Here is a 16,754-nt window from a genome sequence, read left to right as displayed (position 1 = left end):
TGAAAAGTGTGCATGCACACAAAAGCTCATACCAATAACTAACTTAGTTGGTCTCTAAGGTGCTACTGGAAGGATTTTTTTTTTTAATGTGGTTTCAACTCCCAAGAAAACTGGCAGTAATCTACCCATTGGATTGAATTGACCAAAGTTGTTGAGCTTGTTTTTGGGGGAGGGGGTCACGCGATCAACCAGGGACGCCCCACGATAGTCCGATAGATCATGACTGACCTGTTGTGACATCCCTGCTCTAGTGGAAGAGGAAGGTTCCCCCAAATTGCTGTTGTGGGACTGGGGCTATTATTGCTATTATTATTTATTGCGTACCCTTTATGCTGAGGTCCCAGGGTTGGTTAGATACTTTAAAAACACAAATTTAAACACAGTTTAAAACAATTTATGTTTTATTCCATATTGTTTGCATGGAAATCCAGCATTATGTCTCCTTTGTACAAAGTTCTATCCTTATCCCATCACAAGAACTTGGCATTTTAGTGCTCATATCACTGGAACCTCAAATATTTGTAGAATGTGACAGAATTCAGCTGCTGAATAGAGCCAACAGGAATAAAAGGTAGCAATTTGCGCAGAGGACAGGGGTAATGTTCCTATCAACGAATGTCAAGTTTAATAGGCAATATTCAGACTGTTTTAGATAACCACATCAACACCCAGATAAATATCTTAAACAGGGGGGGAAATATTTATCCATCAATTCAGATGACACAAAGAACGTTTGCTAAAAAAAAATAGAATTTCTTAATGAATTTAAAATTTTCAAGTTGAAACACAATGTATGTTCTATGCCACCAACTCAGAAGCCATTTCCTGCCAGAGCACTAAACAATATTGAGCAAGTGAAAAGCAAAGGAAATTACTAAGTTTTTTTCCTTAAAATTAAAAGTTTCAATAAACACCTTTTTTATTTTTCATATTTGCTAACATTACATTTATTTGGTCTACCTTTACACATTTCACTTCAGTACACGCCACACACTCAATACTGTTGTCGATTATTGAAAACCTTTGCATTTCTTTTGTTCTTTGGTATTTTATCGAGGAGGACTGAAAACACATTCTGAATACCAAATGTACAGTTCTGAAACCTGTTCAGAGACAACTTTAATCCAGGATTTATTAAAGGGCTTTCCCACTTGTTATGCTCTCTGACAAGCTGTTGCTTCATCCCGCATTCCTCTGACAGAAATTTGTTCTGGTTTAACAAATGACTGAAGGGAAATTTCATTGTGATGAATGGAGCACCGAATATTTAGAAAGAGAGGGAAAAGGAAAACAGAAAACATCCTGTTGCTTTCTGAGATAAAGCGAAGATTACGGGGGGGGGGGGGGGCAGGCAAGCACAGAAGCTTGCTGGTATCACAGTATCTTTTAGTATTAGCCACAATATTATATTTATAAAGAGATATAAAATAGCTACAGGTTAATAGACTGCAATGGAAAGTTCTCTCAACCTAAGAATATGAAGGTTTTAAACTGCATAGACTTTACAGCAGGCAGAAGCTGATCCAACTGCAGCATCTCCTGGTCTATTACCTCCCTCTTCAAGACACAATACTGCAACAAAGCAAATATCAAAAATAATGTGGATATTACCACCAAAAAAAAACAACAACACAAACCACTTTTTTTCCAAAAAGGCTACTCATCCATGACAAGCCACTATGTAGAAGACCAGCAAATAGAAGCTATCACAGTTTTATTTTTAATGAAAAAATTGAAAGTATACAGAGGGGGAATCAGAAGCAGCAGCAAAAAAGTGATAGAAGTCCAGTGTTTAAGAAACTTCTCTAACCTTCTCATACTCCACTAAGCAACACGGGGACTGTTCTTGGCATACCAAAACACCCTTTAAATCTAATAATCAAAACACACCTCTTCTGCTGCAGGGCCATAACTGTATTTGATTTCTGCAAATCCAGTCTCCCAAGTTGTATGGAGACTTCCGCATCCCAGGCTGGTCACTACTGTCAAACTAAAATTTTACTTGGCTCATCCTTTTCTACTCTCCCTCTGCAAAAAAAAAAAAAAAAACCATACAGCAAGATCAAGCAGTTTGTAGCTGCTCTCTATGATACAGAGTTGAAGTTCATGTCGCAAGCATTTGAAAACACTCTCCCTCAGAGGCTCAGGAGGTATTTCATTATAAAATCTTAGTGGTAGACTTACCAGGTGCAAGGAATTGCTTTATTTCAACAAATACAAATGGATGGATGTAGATTTGTATTAAAGTAATTTGAACTTCACAGTTCTTGCAGAAGTGGGACAAATGGTCTTTTTATTAAACAAAAAGGTTGTTATTGCTGTTTACCAATAATATTTTTTTTATAAAAAAAACAAACCACAGCCCTTATAGAAAATACAAGTCTGATAAATCAGATTATAAAGATTAATTTGCATGCCACACATTTCTTGAAGGGTCATTTATGTTTGGCAACTCTTCCACAAATGATTCAAGGCTGGTTTTAAAAAAAAAAAAAAGGTATGTGTACTCTGAACAGTAGGCTTCATTTTCTTTTCCTCCACCCCAGTTAATAAAAAAAGAAAGAAAACAAAAGTAAAAAATGATGGTATGGAATCTGAGGGCTGTAGATTGAAACCACTTCTGTCATCTGTGACGAGGGAATTGGTGTTGCCTCTTCAAAAGGTTGTTGGCAGGCCAGCAGAAAGATTAGAAAGGCTGGAAGGAAGAGTAAAAAGAAAAGAAGAAGTTGTAAGCTATGGCAAACTTGGTTAGTTTCACAGCTTACGTAAAGGGCTACGACTATCAAGTTAACATGAACATGTATTGAGGCAAGAGGGAAGGCTGTATGGGCAAATGGGGAGAGGCGCAGGCTGCCCTGTGCTTCAAATGGCCAACTGCACTACTTGTAGAATGTAGGGCCCATAGGGAACCTTTGAGAATCCTGTACAGACACTGTGCGCATCTGGTGAACTGGGTATGTTGCATCCTGATGCAGTATAGCAATAAGGGAAAAAAAACACTGTCAAAATGCACTCTTATTGAACAGCCAGTAAATAAACTTTTAAAGAAGAGTGTGCTGTCCTTTTTGAAGCAGCCCAATAATTGTAGACAGCTGGAAAGCCTCTCTCTCCGCCCCCCAACCTGATGGCATTTATATTTTTACCTATGAGCTCTCTCACAAGGAGATAGCACAGGATCTGCCAAACCCTCCAAAAAGTTATTATTTGTGTACATTGGATGAGTTTACATTTAAGTTATGCATAAGATCAGAGACATTTATCTGCATATTTTAGATGTAGCTTCACTTAGCAAGCAAAGCATGAATATGTCATGAAGCAACATGGTATGAGCCAAACTGAGTATATTTCACTGAGTCCTGGGAATAATTTCTAGAGCTATGTTTTATTTGTTTACCAGAGCTGCAACAAGTGCAGTTAAAAGAAAATATTAAGATATTAAACAAATGATGCTTAATATTTGATACCCTGGTTCCATAGTGTTTTTAGGGAACCTAACAGAGCCACCCAATTACAAAGTATAAAACAAACACCAAGCACAGTTCAAATCATTTAAATCTACACACAAATGCACACAAACTGAGACATTTCCCTTGCTAAACAATACTACTATGTCAACTGAACATAACAGATGAGTTAAATGAGCTGAAATACTTCATAACCCATTGAATAATAATTAAAACTAAGTTCAGTGTTTCAGAATTTAATTCTGCAAGGGTATGTATACATTTAGGATTTATTTTCTGTTGCGTTTCCCTACCTCCCTCTCTAACCTGAAGCTGTGAAGAACTAATTTCGAAAGAGAGACGATATCTAGCTCCTTGCTAGCACAGATGCTGGCACAAATAACAGAAGTTAATCTCATTCCTGGCTAGTATGAACTTGCAAGTCACTAAAATATGAGCACCACAAAATTACTTTTGCCCACTGCAATACAGTGACTTCCATCTTTTAAACAGATCCCTTTGATTTACTTACGCTCTCATAGTTGCTGGGGGGGATCACACTGTCATATTTTTAACAATGCAATGCTAAACAGATACCAGAGCTGTCATAAGCTTGAAATTCCTTTGACAAGGGCTTTAGGTGTTGCTTCAGTGCAGCTTATGCATCCAGTCATAAAAAGATGCAGAAGTTCTAATTTCAATATTGCAAAGCAGCACAGGAAACTGGAAGCTTGAAGCATTCGCACTTTTTCTTTTCACCACTCTCTCAAATATCCAAAGCACATTGTGGATTTGCAGGGTAAGTAGTAGTCTAACTGCTTCATAGTCCAAGCCACAATCATGGAGAAAGGAGGAAAATGACTTCTAGTATCCTGCCTACTGAAGTTACCTGGAAGGCTGGGATAAGGGAAATGGCCTTATGCAACTGGATGGGACAAAGAAGTCTACTCCAGGTGCACTTTTCATTGCAAATGCTACACATAAGGAGACCACCTAAGATATTGTCACCTGCACACAAGGGAACAAAGTCTCTAAGTTTCAGCCATTTAACATTCTCACATCAATAGGAGCTCTCATCACTTCCCTATTCTACAAAAGGAGAGTTGTACTCTCAAGTAGGGACAACCTGTGCTGCGTTTATATTGAGGATTACTTACAAATTCTGAATGATGGGTATCCATACATCAATGTTGCGGCTGTTCAGGACAAACATTCATAGTTCTATATATTTCTTTCAGGAGAAGCAAAGCGGTGTCTTCTGATTCCCTGCAAATAAAAATACTTGCTGATTGCCCAATAATTGCCTGCTTGAAACCTTTTTGCTATTCAGCATTTTTTTTTCCAAGTGCAGCAGACACAAATACCTAAATATGTAATCTTGCTGACTGAAAGTTTGCCACTGTGATGCTTTCATTTGTTCCTTTTATTGCTTCTCAACACCATTCCTCCCATACCTCACAAGCAATCTGTTGCTGGCAGCCTGGTTTCCTCAACAACCTGCATGTTACTTTACAGTCCAACACATCATCCAGCAGTGCCTAACACTGTACTGTCACAAGTGCAATAAAAATATAGATTCCTTTAGCACACTCATTGAGCTCTGTGGGTGAAGCAGGTCTTTTCCACCCTCAGATGAGCATAGCCTAAATAGCATTGATTTAAATCGATCTACCTGTTCTACACAACCCAGATTACTGTACTGAGCAGTTGTATTACAAAATTCAAGATTTAGGACTTCCGGGGTGGCACCATCGGCAATGGCGGACTCCCTCTGAACTGGAGGGACTAGCTCCGCGGGAAACGGGTCTTCTCCGCTACAGCGAAGCGGGGACCTTTTGAAAAATCACAGGCGGATGAAGCCTGTGACCATGGGACTCAGCGGGCACCTTTAGCGCCCCCCAACTCGCTAATGAACCCACTGACGGGCTCCGAAGTGAAGAGGGGGAAGTGGCGCGGTGCTGTGAGTCAACTGCTATTTCCGTGGAGCGAAGCTGCATAGCCGTTGCCGGAGAGCGCTGCCTTTTTCCTGGGACAATTTGGACTCTAAAATAAGCACCCGTGAGTACTTTGACTTTGAACAACTGGACATTAGATGGGGACTTGCGAGCAGAAAGGAATTGGATTTTAAAAATCTATTTCAATTTGGTACGGAACGGGAAGGTCTAAACAGGAAGTCAGCCTTCCGTTCTTCTGTAGATAGAATAAAGCAAAGACAACGTAAACTAGAGCTCAGAAAATCACTTTTAAAGGATTGGATTTCATCATTTAAAATTGTGGAACCCCCCTTCGACAGCAGGAGAAGAAGGGGGATCTTTTTTGGACTGTTTAAAGTGAGTTTAAAGTAAAGCAACTTTCCTCTGTCCTGATCCTGGAGCGGGGTGTCAGGACTGACGTTTGAAGTTCATTGACCAGAGACAAACGTTTTTGACAGATAGCTAAAAGAAGAGAAACATAGTGATTCCACTGTTTCCCTTCGCATTTCAAAGGAACAAATATTGACAAGGTATCTCAAAAAGGGAAACTTTGTTGCAAGATCAAATAGAAGTTTTTCCCCTAGAGGGAGACTGTGAAACTGTAACCAACTCCAGGGAGCTGGCAGCTGTTTACAGACTACAATCGTGGGAATAGGCATTTGACCTTGCAGGGCAATGTATTCTGAAGCTTTGTTGTGTGCTTTCTACAAAACAAATGCCCTACTGGAACAGTTACATGAGAAGGTGAATTTGATGACGACTTCGACTAGAAATTTTAAACACGCAGTGGGAAATTTTGAACAGACAGTGGGAAAATATGTGGAGCCCACCCAGGAATTAAATCAGGAGTGTGTCCTGACAGAACAGGCCCAACAGGAATATGAGTTTTCGGATTTGACAAATGAACTTGGAAAAAGCCAGATTTGGAAAGAAAAAGTTTGGTTTGGCTTGGAAATGGGGGGCTGGATTGACCCCCCTATGCTGGGATGTTTGGACTTTTCAAATCTGGCAATGGGCCGTGAGATGTTTGGGATTGTGGGGGCTCTTAATTTTGGAGGGTCTTTGAAACATGCTTTTAAATACCATATGGAATTCAGTGCTGAATATGGAAAAGGGGCTGATCTGTCGAGAAGGGTTAAAAATATTGCCAAGCTGGAGTTACCACGAGCAGGAGACAAGGGAAAATACAGTTACAAATATGAAGAAGAGCTGCGAAAGGGACATGGAAGAGACTTGATGGCCTCGGATATAAGGTTGCCAGGTTAATGGGCCAGATCGATGGGATAATAAGGACTGACTAAACCCGGAACCAGGAGGAAGGGACGTTGGATGAAGATTGGATCTGTTTGTATTTCTTTTTTCTACCATTAGAACTGTTTTATAAAATTGATGAATGTCAGAAAAATGTTGGAATGAAATTACTCGTCTTTAGTAAAGATGGTTAAAGAATTATGAAAGAATATTATGGTTATGAGAAGTTGGTAAGGATAAGATTTAAGTTATAAGCTTTAAGGTTTATTTCTTATAGAAAGATAAGATCAAAACTGTTTAGGGTAATGTAATGACAGAATATTATGAAATATGGAAAGGATTTGCTGGGATAATTAATAACTAGGATACAAAGAAAGGGAGGAGGAGGAGGTCAAAGAAAGAAGGTAATGACAGTTGAGGATTCGAGAATAATGAATTTGTTTTTAAATGTTCTTAAATTGTATTTTTGTTTTTTCTTCTGTCTTTTTTTCTTTTTCTTGAATTTGTATTTGTATGGTTGGAAGGGGTTTTTTTTTTCCCTTCCTTCTCTACTTTGTTAACTATTTTTATTTTGTATTTTCTTCTGCTTTTATGTTATGTTGTAACACTTTGAAAATTTCAATAAATATTTTATAAAAAAAACAAAATTCAAGATTTATATCATTTTTAGAAGTTGTTAAGAACATCTCCAAAGACAGTTAGCAGCAATCTTTAAAGCAGTGCATTTAATGCTAGATTATCTCTCCACAGAAGTCTCACTAATTTATTGCTTTTACAGTTATTTATAAAATTGTCTAGGCACTGTGCTCAGAAGAAAAAAAACTAGAGAGCTGATGCCTAATAAGACACCCTACAAAAAGGGGGGGAGAAGGTTGGGATGGGCAGGAAAAGTAAAGGTCTGCTACATTAATCCTTGCATATGTTCAACCATATGCTGCAAATCACAGGGAACAAGAGTAAATATTGCACAAATACAAAAGGGTTATATTTGTCTACTACCTGGATAACAAGTGGAGCTCTATATGTAAGTAATCATTTGCCCCCTTCCTACCAAACTACTTTTAAGAAGCCTACTAATGTTATAATTTATTGATCAATAGATTTTTTTTTAATTAAAAGAAGCCAAAGAGTGCCACCTTACGGAGAACAATATACAGCTATGTTTTTGGCATACACCAAACAAAACAGATTCCAGCATTAGTCCCACAGCAAACCCGCACAGATGCAAAACAAGCAGGATAATACGTTTTATTGCACCAGCTAGTCAATTAAAATTCCGGAGCAAACTTTAAAATACTGTTTGGATGGTTATTTTAAATGACTAACTGCTCAATAGGAAGTATCCTCATGCACTGTTTCTCAAGAAACATAAACCCATACTTAAAAACACTCCCATCACTATCTTTATATTTTGGACACACACACACACCATTAAAAACAATTTGTTTGTCTCCAGAAAAGCACCTTTTACTGGTACACATCAGGCATATTTCTCATGCACACAAGACTTTCAGTTAAATATTAGCACAATCACAGTAGTAGTAGTAATAATAATAATAATAATAATAATAATAATAATAATAAATAATAATAATAATAATAATACCAAGTCCTTGTCCTTATTTTCTCCACCAAACCCCACTGCTGTAGGCAGCTCTGATCCTGTGGTGTGCCTGCAAAGGGCAGCATTCCACTGGAGAGTGCAAATTCTGTGCTTTGTCTGGACTGCAGTATGTGGCATTTCACATTAACCTTTTGTGACTGCAAATGCTGCACTGGTACAAGCAGAGGGAACTCTTGTAGGTTTACCAACAAGACCACATTGGTACAATGACCAGTCTATCCACTTTCTGCCCTATGCCACAGACCAGAAAACTCTGTTGTACATAAATTTATTCTAGCCCTGAGAAACTCAAGCCAGACTAAAAACATAGTGAAAAACTCTTTTATCTGGTGCAAAAACTGATCTTATGAACAAAATAAGATGCAACCAATGTGTGGGTATTCACACGCAGCAAACTGCGTTGTATATTTGCTGTAATGTTCTGATCCTCAGTGTGGCAGGTGCAACAGTCAGAACAAAAATACAAGTAGCTGCCCTCCCAACACCAGCATCACTGTTGCTTATCTAGATAGGGCTGAGGCAGGGTGGGGGCAAGATCAGGGACGTGTGGTTGCACCAGGAAGAGTGACCCTGTCAATCCGGCATGTTCAGCGGTGCAACCACATGGCCCCGACCTCACCCCCACCCTGCCCAGGTAAGCAGCAATGCCAGTGATGGCTTCTCGCCACCCGCTCCTGCACTGCTCCTGCATATAAGTCCCAAAAAGGCTAGCAAAGAAACAGCTAAAATAAATGCAGGAAAGAACGTGAAGCTGTGTGTCATATTAGAATAAAATATTATTACCAGTAGCACAAGTGACTCTGTAGAGCAAACAAATACTCGTTGAAACTTTCTATGGGTTTTTCTTGTAGCACATAATCAATACGTCGTCCTCCATTTAGCAAACCAACTTTTACAGCCAAGTCTTCATCTTTTGAAAGATCTGGGCTTTCAACGATCTTTTCTGTGGCAGCAGAAGGAAACAGAGCATGAAAAGTACATGGTAAATTGAATCTTTAATGAATTCCTGGTTCTGCCTTTCTGCAGTCCCTATTACACTTTATCCATTTTAAGCTTGTTGGAATATTGTCTGGGTTGTTACAGCTGTGGGTTCCTCCTATTATCTACACAATGTGGGAAGGGCTGTAAGCTCAGTAGAGCATCTGCCTTAGAAGCAGGTCGGATTCAACCCCCCGATATCTCCAGGTAGGGCTGGCAGAGTCTCCTGACTGAGTCCCTAGAGAACTGCATCCCATCATCCCTGACCACTGGTCTTGCTCAGCAAGATGGCCCAATGGTATGTCACTACGAGGCAGCTCCTATGCATTCCTAATAGTAAAAAACAGAAGCATAAGTTACGGGAGGTCAAACTTTCAAAGTATTTAATAACAGAACAACAGCCAATATTTGTGTGGTGTTTCATCATATTAGCTCAAATAAAGTAACAGTCAGAATATTCTGCCATAAAAGCCAAAGCAAAAAGCTTCCAAAATACAAATTAAATTCTGTGGCTTGTTTCAGTTACCAAAAGGGATTCTGTGGTTGTGTTTCTCAAACTGCAGGCCTTCATACTATTTTACAAACTACACTTAAAAACTGAGGGGAGGTTCAAAAACAGTTTGTGGCAAGGAACAGTAGGGACTGTTAATCAAAGAAAAAAGCCAAAACTCCCATCAGGTTTCCGGGACCCATCAAGGCCTTCAGTACTTGTCAATATTAATATATTATTTCCATCTGATTACTCTAGCACAAATTATGATGTTACCAAAAAGCTTTTGCGGCTTTGACAAAAGCAAGGAAAACAGTGGTAAGCCATATTAATCACAGACAGGATGAAGCTGGCAAACTGCTGGTCACTCAGAAGAGTATCATCTAGAGACAGTATTACAAGGGCAATTCATTTCAAGAGATATACCCCACTTTCATGTGGTCTGTACGTGAAGTTTGTACAGCTAGCAAGGGGATGCTTGCAATTTGGCCAACAAAAGTTCAAAAGACACAAAGTGAAAAATGTTATTGACAAAACTCTCATTCAGAGAAAGTGTTCAAAGTAAAAATAAATTTAAAGATTATATGTTGGGGGAGTTACCCAGAGGCTACAGGGTTAGATATTCAGAATGATAGGTAAGAATCTGAATCAAGCCTAAAGGCATCAAGCTTAACTTCCTAATACAAAGGTAATAAAACTGGGGCACGTCACAGTCACTTAACATTTACAGTAATTACTGAAAATATAATAGCCATGCAACAACTAACCATCTGTCTCATCTTTTTCTTCTTCCTGTTTTATCTGATGAGCTACCTTCTCCAGTTCTGCTTGGAGCTGAATGGAAGATGTATGAGCACGTGCAAAGTCATTCAGGGTTTGCCAAGCACTTTTCAACGAGCTGATGAAACCCTGTTTCAGGTCTGATCCCATTCGAGAAAGAGAGTCCTTCAATTCTGAAACAAGAACCATTCTCCAATAATTAGAAATGCCACAGAAATGATGAATTGTAAGACAAGCATTATTCCACAGGCACCAACTTATTTAGAGCGCATTTAGGAGGAAAAACTGAATATAGCTTCTATGAAATGAGCTATTCTGCCACCTTCAGGACAGATTTGGGTTGTAGAGGTACTGAAGTTCTAAAAGGAACTTGAAACAACTAGTACTTTGGGCAGCCGATACCAAAAAAATGAAATGCATTAAAAATGCAAGGACAATATCCTCAAGCATCCCATGTTATCACAATTCAGTAAAGGTAAAGGGACCCCTGACCATTAGAGGTCCAGTCATGGCCGACTCTGGGTTTGCGGCACTCATCTCGCTTTATTGGCCAATATAGTACAGTGGTGCCTTGCAAGACGAAATTAATTCGTTCTGCGAGTTTTTTCGTCTTGCGAAGCACGATTTCCCATAGGGTATTAACGGTTTTAAGAAAAAGGAAACAAACTTGCAAGACGTTTTCGTTTTTCGTCTTGCGAAGCAAGCCCATAGGGAAATTCGTCTTGCGAAGCAACTCAAAAACCGAAAAACTCTTTCGTCTTGCGCGTTTTTCGTCTTGTGAGGCATTCGTCTTGCGAGGTACCACTGTAGTTGATACTATTTTACAGCTGAAACTTTTTCCATGTGTAGAAATTAAGAGAATTATCTCACTACAAACAATAGGGATTATACAGCTGCCACCACATGCACAGCACTGCAAAGAGTGTATCTCATAAAGAGATACAACAGAATATGATCACCATGTCTCCTTAACCATTATATTAAGAGATGTGAAGACCCCAAAATATTTTTGTTCTGCAAGGCCCAGTGTAGAGGGAAATGGTAAACTGAGAGGGAAAATTGTGAATGGGGAAAGCCTTATGACACATCTGCTCTTTCAGAATGGTCAGTGAAATTATGCAAAATTTTATTTCTGAGAATGAACCTTCTTCTGTTTGTGTATTATAATCTATAACAATGGTGGAAAACTTCCAGCCCATGGCCTGTGGGGCCATTAGCCTGTGGGGCCATTTGGGGCAAACCATAGTCACCTGACATCATATGACAACAGGTGTGGAGATCTGTTATCTGATCCAAGCATCTCAAAGGTTGGAGCTGATGCCTCTGCTGGTTCCTGTGCTGTCTCTGCCACCACCTTTTACTGTCAAAAAGCAAGCAGGTGCTTCTCTTCAGTCTTAGTGGTCACACAGAAGTATGACTAAAGATAAGAAAAATGCTGCCAGCTCTCTGACCATAAAAGGCAGCATTTTCACTACCCTCAATATTTCACTACCCTTCCTTTGCAGACACAGCGTGAACACTGAATCACCTGACATCAGGTGATGGACAGTTGAGTGGTCCTGCCCACCTTCTCAAAATGACCTGTGAAGTAGTGAGCCAGTTCTGGATCCAGCCTTCTGACTAGATCCCCATATTAGAAAATATATGAATACACTTTATTTACCAAGATGAAGCCTTTTTCTGCCTTTATGATGTGGAACAAGAACTGGTTTTATGTCCAAGTCAGGAATAATCATAGGTTCTAGCCTATAAGCAACTGGATCGAGCTGGAAACAAGAAAGAAAGCAGTGATCAATCTAAACATCAATCTTGTGGGAGCCTCACATGACCTCCCCCAAAGCCAGTTAAGGAAGGGGACTTAAAAAGCTCTTTCCACAGGAGACCTATTTCTAAAACGAATACTTAAATAAAATTTAATGATGCAATAAAAAAGTGTGACCATAATCCAGTGCAGAGATGCAACAAACTTAAAACTGCAGTCATATACCTACTTGCCTGTAAGCCCCACTGAGCAGATATGTATATGTACTGCACTGCTATTCCACTGGTTTGCAGGCCTACTGTATGTTATGGGGCTTAAGTAATTATCTTAACTAAATATACATTGGTACAGAAGTACCTGAAGGTGTGCTAAAAATCAGTTTCAGCCTAACAAATTGTTTTCCTGAGCTTTTAAAAAGATCCAATTAGGTGTTAAATGGATAGTCAGTCTATAGTCCTTTCGCTGAAAGTGACTGAAAACCTGTGCTTCTCACTAACCGGATGATAGATGTTGAAAAATCCCTTGCAAGTGGGGAGCCTGTAGTTTTCATCGATTTTTTCCACTCCTCTTACAGTGAGAAATACACCAATTGGCGAACCCAGAGCAAAGAAATTGTCTGGCTCAAAGTCAAGTGCACTATATACCACGGACACCTAGAAGACAAAGAATTAAAAAAGAGATGATTAATACCTCCTTCATATGTCAGTCAGCCCACTTGAAAGCCACAGGTGTATCCCACAAGACAGATACAAAGGTCTCATCTGATACTAACAAGACAAGCCTAGCAAAAACATATTTTATTAAAAACAGTGTTTCTGAGGAATGGATGGTATACAAAGTGTATGCACTTGTATACTTCCACAACTGAAGTGAATCATGTGCCCTTACTCCATTCTCTGGGCCAGGATCCCACCGCTTCCATAACATATGACCCCATCATCATAGCACCAGTTCTGTGAATGGGGTATGTGTCAAAAAAAGACAGTTCCATCAGTGAGGACTATTTTAACTTGCATAAAACTTACCTGACCAGTGCCCACTTCAAAATATTCATAATCTATGTTGGCAGAGGAAACTGAAGCTCCAACTGGAAGCCTTTTCTTGGATGGATCCTGGAGCATACCAGATTCTGAAGGTGAAGCAAAACTGACCACTTTCTTTGCTGCCTGCGCAGCTTCTTCCTGGGTCCGCATCATGGCTTCAACTGCTGCCTTTTTCTCCAATGCTGCTTTTCTCTGTTCCTATTGATGCAAAGATTTCAAAAGCTTTGGAGGAGCTTTGGAGGAGGGGGGAAGAAACCACCCCCCGCTATGTTCTATTTAGTTTAATTATTGTATTGTATTATTGTATTCAACCAAGTCTTAACTCACTCAAATCACCTTTTAACATTCATTCATTTTAAAATATTTATATTCCAACTTTAGTGCCCGAGGCAGCATACAAGGCAAAATAAGAAATAAACCTCAAGAAGTCTATATAACATTACAAGTCAATTAGGTCCATATCAGTCAAATCCCACTAAAAGCTTGGCATAGTGTTCAAATGGTGCTTAACAGGAAGCAAAAACAAATAGCCATGCGGAGGGAGTATCACAGTCTGGGTGCTGCAACACAGGAGGCCCTGCCTTCATAGCCACATAGGAGCAGAACGTTCTTCAGATCTTCTGGCCCTCAGAGAATACAGCACTTGATGGTTCACAACAAACACTTTGGACTGCATTCAGAAACAAACTAACAGCCTAGTAAGATCTTTAAGCGCTGAAATAATATGATCCATTTGCGCTAGATTCTGCTTTTTTAAAAATCAGCTAATCTATGGCTCAAGCCACTCTACACAACTCAGGAAAAGCAAGTCATGAGGCTAGATCTCATGCCCTGTATGGCTCTCTTGACTCAACACAACATTTCACATTAAAGAACTACCATATTGGCCCGAATATAAACCACACCCAAATATAAGCCTCACCTTTAAAATTCATGGGGGGGGGGGAGAAAAAAAGACAATACCTGAATATAAGCCACTTCCTTAAAATTCTGCAGGCATTCACACCCGTTCAATTTTACCTTACGTCTGTTTCAGCAGCGATATCGTAAAAGCCAATTTTTGTAAGGTGGAGAATCTAAGCAGCACTTTAACTTTTCACGGTCGAAATTTGGAAAAAAAGTATGGCTTATATTTGGGCCAATACGGTACGATACATGGTGGTTATTCAGCTGGATGCGACCAGTACTAAAATTCATAGTATTTAAATTGTAGTCAGTTTTAAATAAGTATGTGTACTTCTCAATGGAAGTATTTAATGTGTGAATCAGGTATTGATTGTGGAGTATTTTGGAGATGCTACAATATCAAGCTTACATTGTATTCTTTTCTAATAGTTTTGTAAAATAAAACTTTGCAACTCTTGTTACTCTTTCCTTTCAACTACTATTTCCTTTTGCTTTGTGTACATATTATGTACGTATTAAGCTTTCTGGGAAGTACAACGTGCCTGTCTGTATTATTCTACTTTGACCAACTCTTTCTTATCCAACTCTCACCATGCCTATTTTGTAATTCTTTGAGCAGCTCTATTACACTGAAATGTTACTGCCATAGTTCTGGCTTGCAAAGCAATCATTCCCTACCTGTTTGGCCGCTCTGTCTTTTACAAAGTTTGCTATCTTCTTTCGCGGCCCAAGAGGTATTCCCATTTCCTTCAGATCATCAATCGTACACATCAGCTGTTTTGTAAATATATATAAATATATCAAGGTTTACTTACTCACTTTTTAAGAACACAGTTTATATTTGCATATTTTAGTAAAAGAGAGATCTCCAACAAACAAAATTCTGGAACCACAAATTCTAACTATTTCAGGCAAAGTAAATAGTGCAATACATGTCCAAATATACTCATTTAACTAAGCCTAAATATCTGTAACTTAAATAATAGCATATAGTTCATTCATTTAGATATGCCTCCATTTCCCTCCCTTGATCTTAATTCCAGACTGTAAGTACAGCAGGCTTCTAATCTCACATTCTCCTATAGTTACAAACTATAGAAATGATCCCTGAAAGTGCCATACACATGGAAGTTATTATATAAAAATAAAAATCGCTACAGACCTATAGTTTAGACTGGATGCTCGTAATTTTTTCTAAGGTACAGGTTTATGTTGCAAACCCCTCCACTCTTTCTTGCAAAGCATGTATAGGTATGGGTGTGTGACCCCGTCTTCTGACACAATGTATTTTTATTTTTACGTATCTGGGGTGGGTGTGTTATGCTAAAACCATTATATCAGGATGGGGAACCTTTCTTCTGTCAAGGGCTGCATTCCCTCAGGGATAATTTTGCCACATGCTAGTGGTGGCCAGGGAGAGCTAAAAGTAGGGTGCTCCCTCCCCCCCCTCTTTCTGCCACTACATCCTTACCACCCGCATGAAATTAGGGAAAGGACCGCATGAAATAAGGTTAAGGTTGCCCACCCCTAGATTACACATTTCCATCTTTTGTAAAATTAGTCGGAAGTCCATTTTAACTTGCTACCTCCCCGTGCTAATGTAAATACCAGAGACTCTGTGTCAATCTTCTCCTTTTCAAATGTGCTGATGTACTCAGACAAGCTAAGCATTTCCAGGGTTCTTTGCAAGGTTGGAATATCGTCCTCCACATCATGCTCATCGTTGGAAAGAGAATGTACAGAACCAGCAGAATTAGACTCTACTGTCATCTTGAAAGAAAGAAAAATATTTGTGATAAAAAAACCAATTCCTAACAGTACGTGGAAGTCAAACGTATATCCAGGGAAATGTAACTAAGCAATAGCCTTATTCAGGTTATTATTGCAGTGAATAAGAGGCCTGCCCGTTATGCATCACTCTTGACAGCTTCCCTGGGCAGAGTAACTTCTGCAGCAGATACCCTACCCAAAACCCCCGATCTTCCAGGGATCTTTATTTTGCAGGCAGTTGCCACATGCAAAAGGCAGCCCGTAAAGTATGTAGACAGAGTATGTAGACAGGCTGTATATTTCCAGTGTTTTGAAGATGGTTTAAACAGTTAAAAGACCCAGCCACACAAGTCTTAACGAACAATTGCTTTTTAGCACAAATACCTGCTGATCATATTCAGCCGCATCCTTCCCAATACCATTGGCAGCGACAGAAGCCACAGAATTAACCGTGGAAGTCCAATCTTTCTGGTTGGACAGGATATCAAATAATATTAACGAACCTGGAGAAGCAAAACAAGATGTTTCAGGATAGCATTAATCTTGTCCAAACTTAAATAGAAAGACGTATGCTGACCTCTTGATCTGTTCTCTCAAACATATTTAGAGTTTCAGATGACCTAGAGGTGTTTCGTGCATGCAAACCAGATTACAGCAATGGTGTGCCCAAGCAGTCACAAAACCAAACATTGGACAACATCTCTCAAGAACTGTGGAATTTTTAAAAATAGCTT

At 39.3% G+C, this 16,754-nt stretch overlaps 1 protein-coding gene across 1 annotated transcript in view; it reads right to left on the bottom strand.

Moving 5' to 3' along the window:
* Positions 1-383: 383 nt before the first annotated feature.
* SEC23IP (SEC23 interacting protein) overlaps positions 384-16,754 on the bottom strand; it is a 29,644-nt gene continuing 13,273 nt past the window's right edge. The window contains exons 10-19 of the mRNA XM_081005200.1: positions 16,405-16,523; positions 15,859-16,020; positions 14,929-15,024; positions 13,327-13,542; positions 12,799-12,954; positions 12,203-12,305; positions 10,527-10,712; positions 9,075-9,234; positions 4,601-4,709; positions 384-2,695 (exon numbers count right to left, since the gene is read on the bottom strand). Coding sequence (XP_080861326.1) covers positions 4,628-4,709; positions 9,075-9,234; positions 10,527-10,712; positions 12,203-12,305; positions 12,799-12,954; positions 13,327-13,542; positions 14,929-15,024; positions 15,859-16,020; positions 16,405-16,523 — 1,280 coding nt within the window. The 3' untranslated portion in view covers positions 384-2,695; positions 4,601-4,627. The remainder of the gene's footprint in view (positions 2,696-4,600; positions 4,710-9,074; positions 9,235-10,526; positions 10,713-12,202; positions 12,306-12,798; positions 12,955-13,326; positions 13,543-14,928; positions 15,025-15,858; positions 16,021-16,404; positions 16,524-16,754) is intronic.

Source organism: Podarcis pityusensis, assembly GCF_964106645.2.
Source record: "Podarcis pityusensis genome assembly, chromosome: 5".
Lineage (NCBI taxonomy): Eukaryota > Metazoa > Chordata > Lepidosauria > Squamata > Lacertidae > Podarcis > Podarcis pityusensis.
The sequence above is the reverse complement of the archived record's forward strand: the minus strand, read 5'-3'. Positions and strand labels throughout refer to the sequence as shown.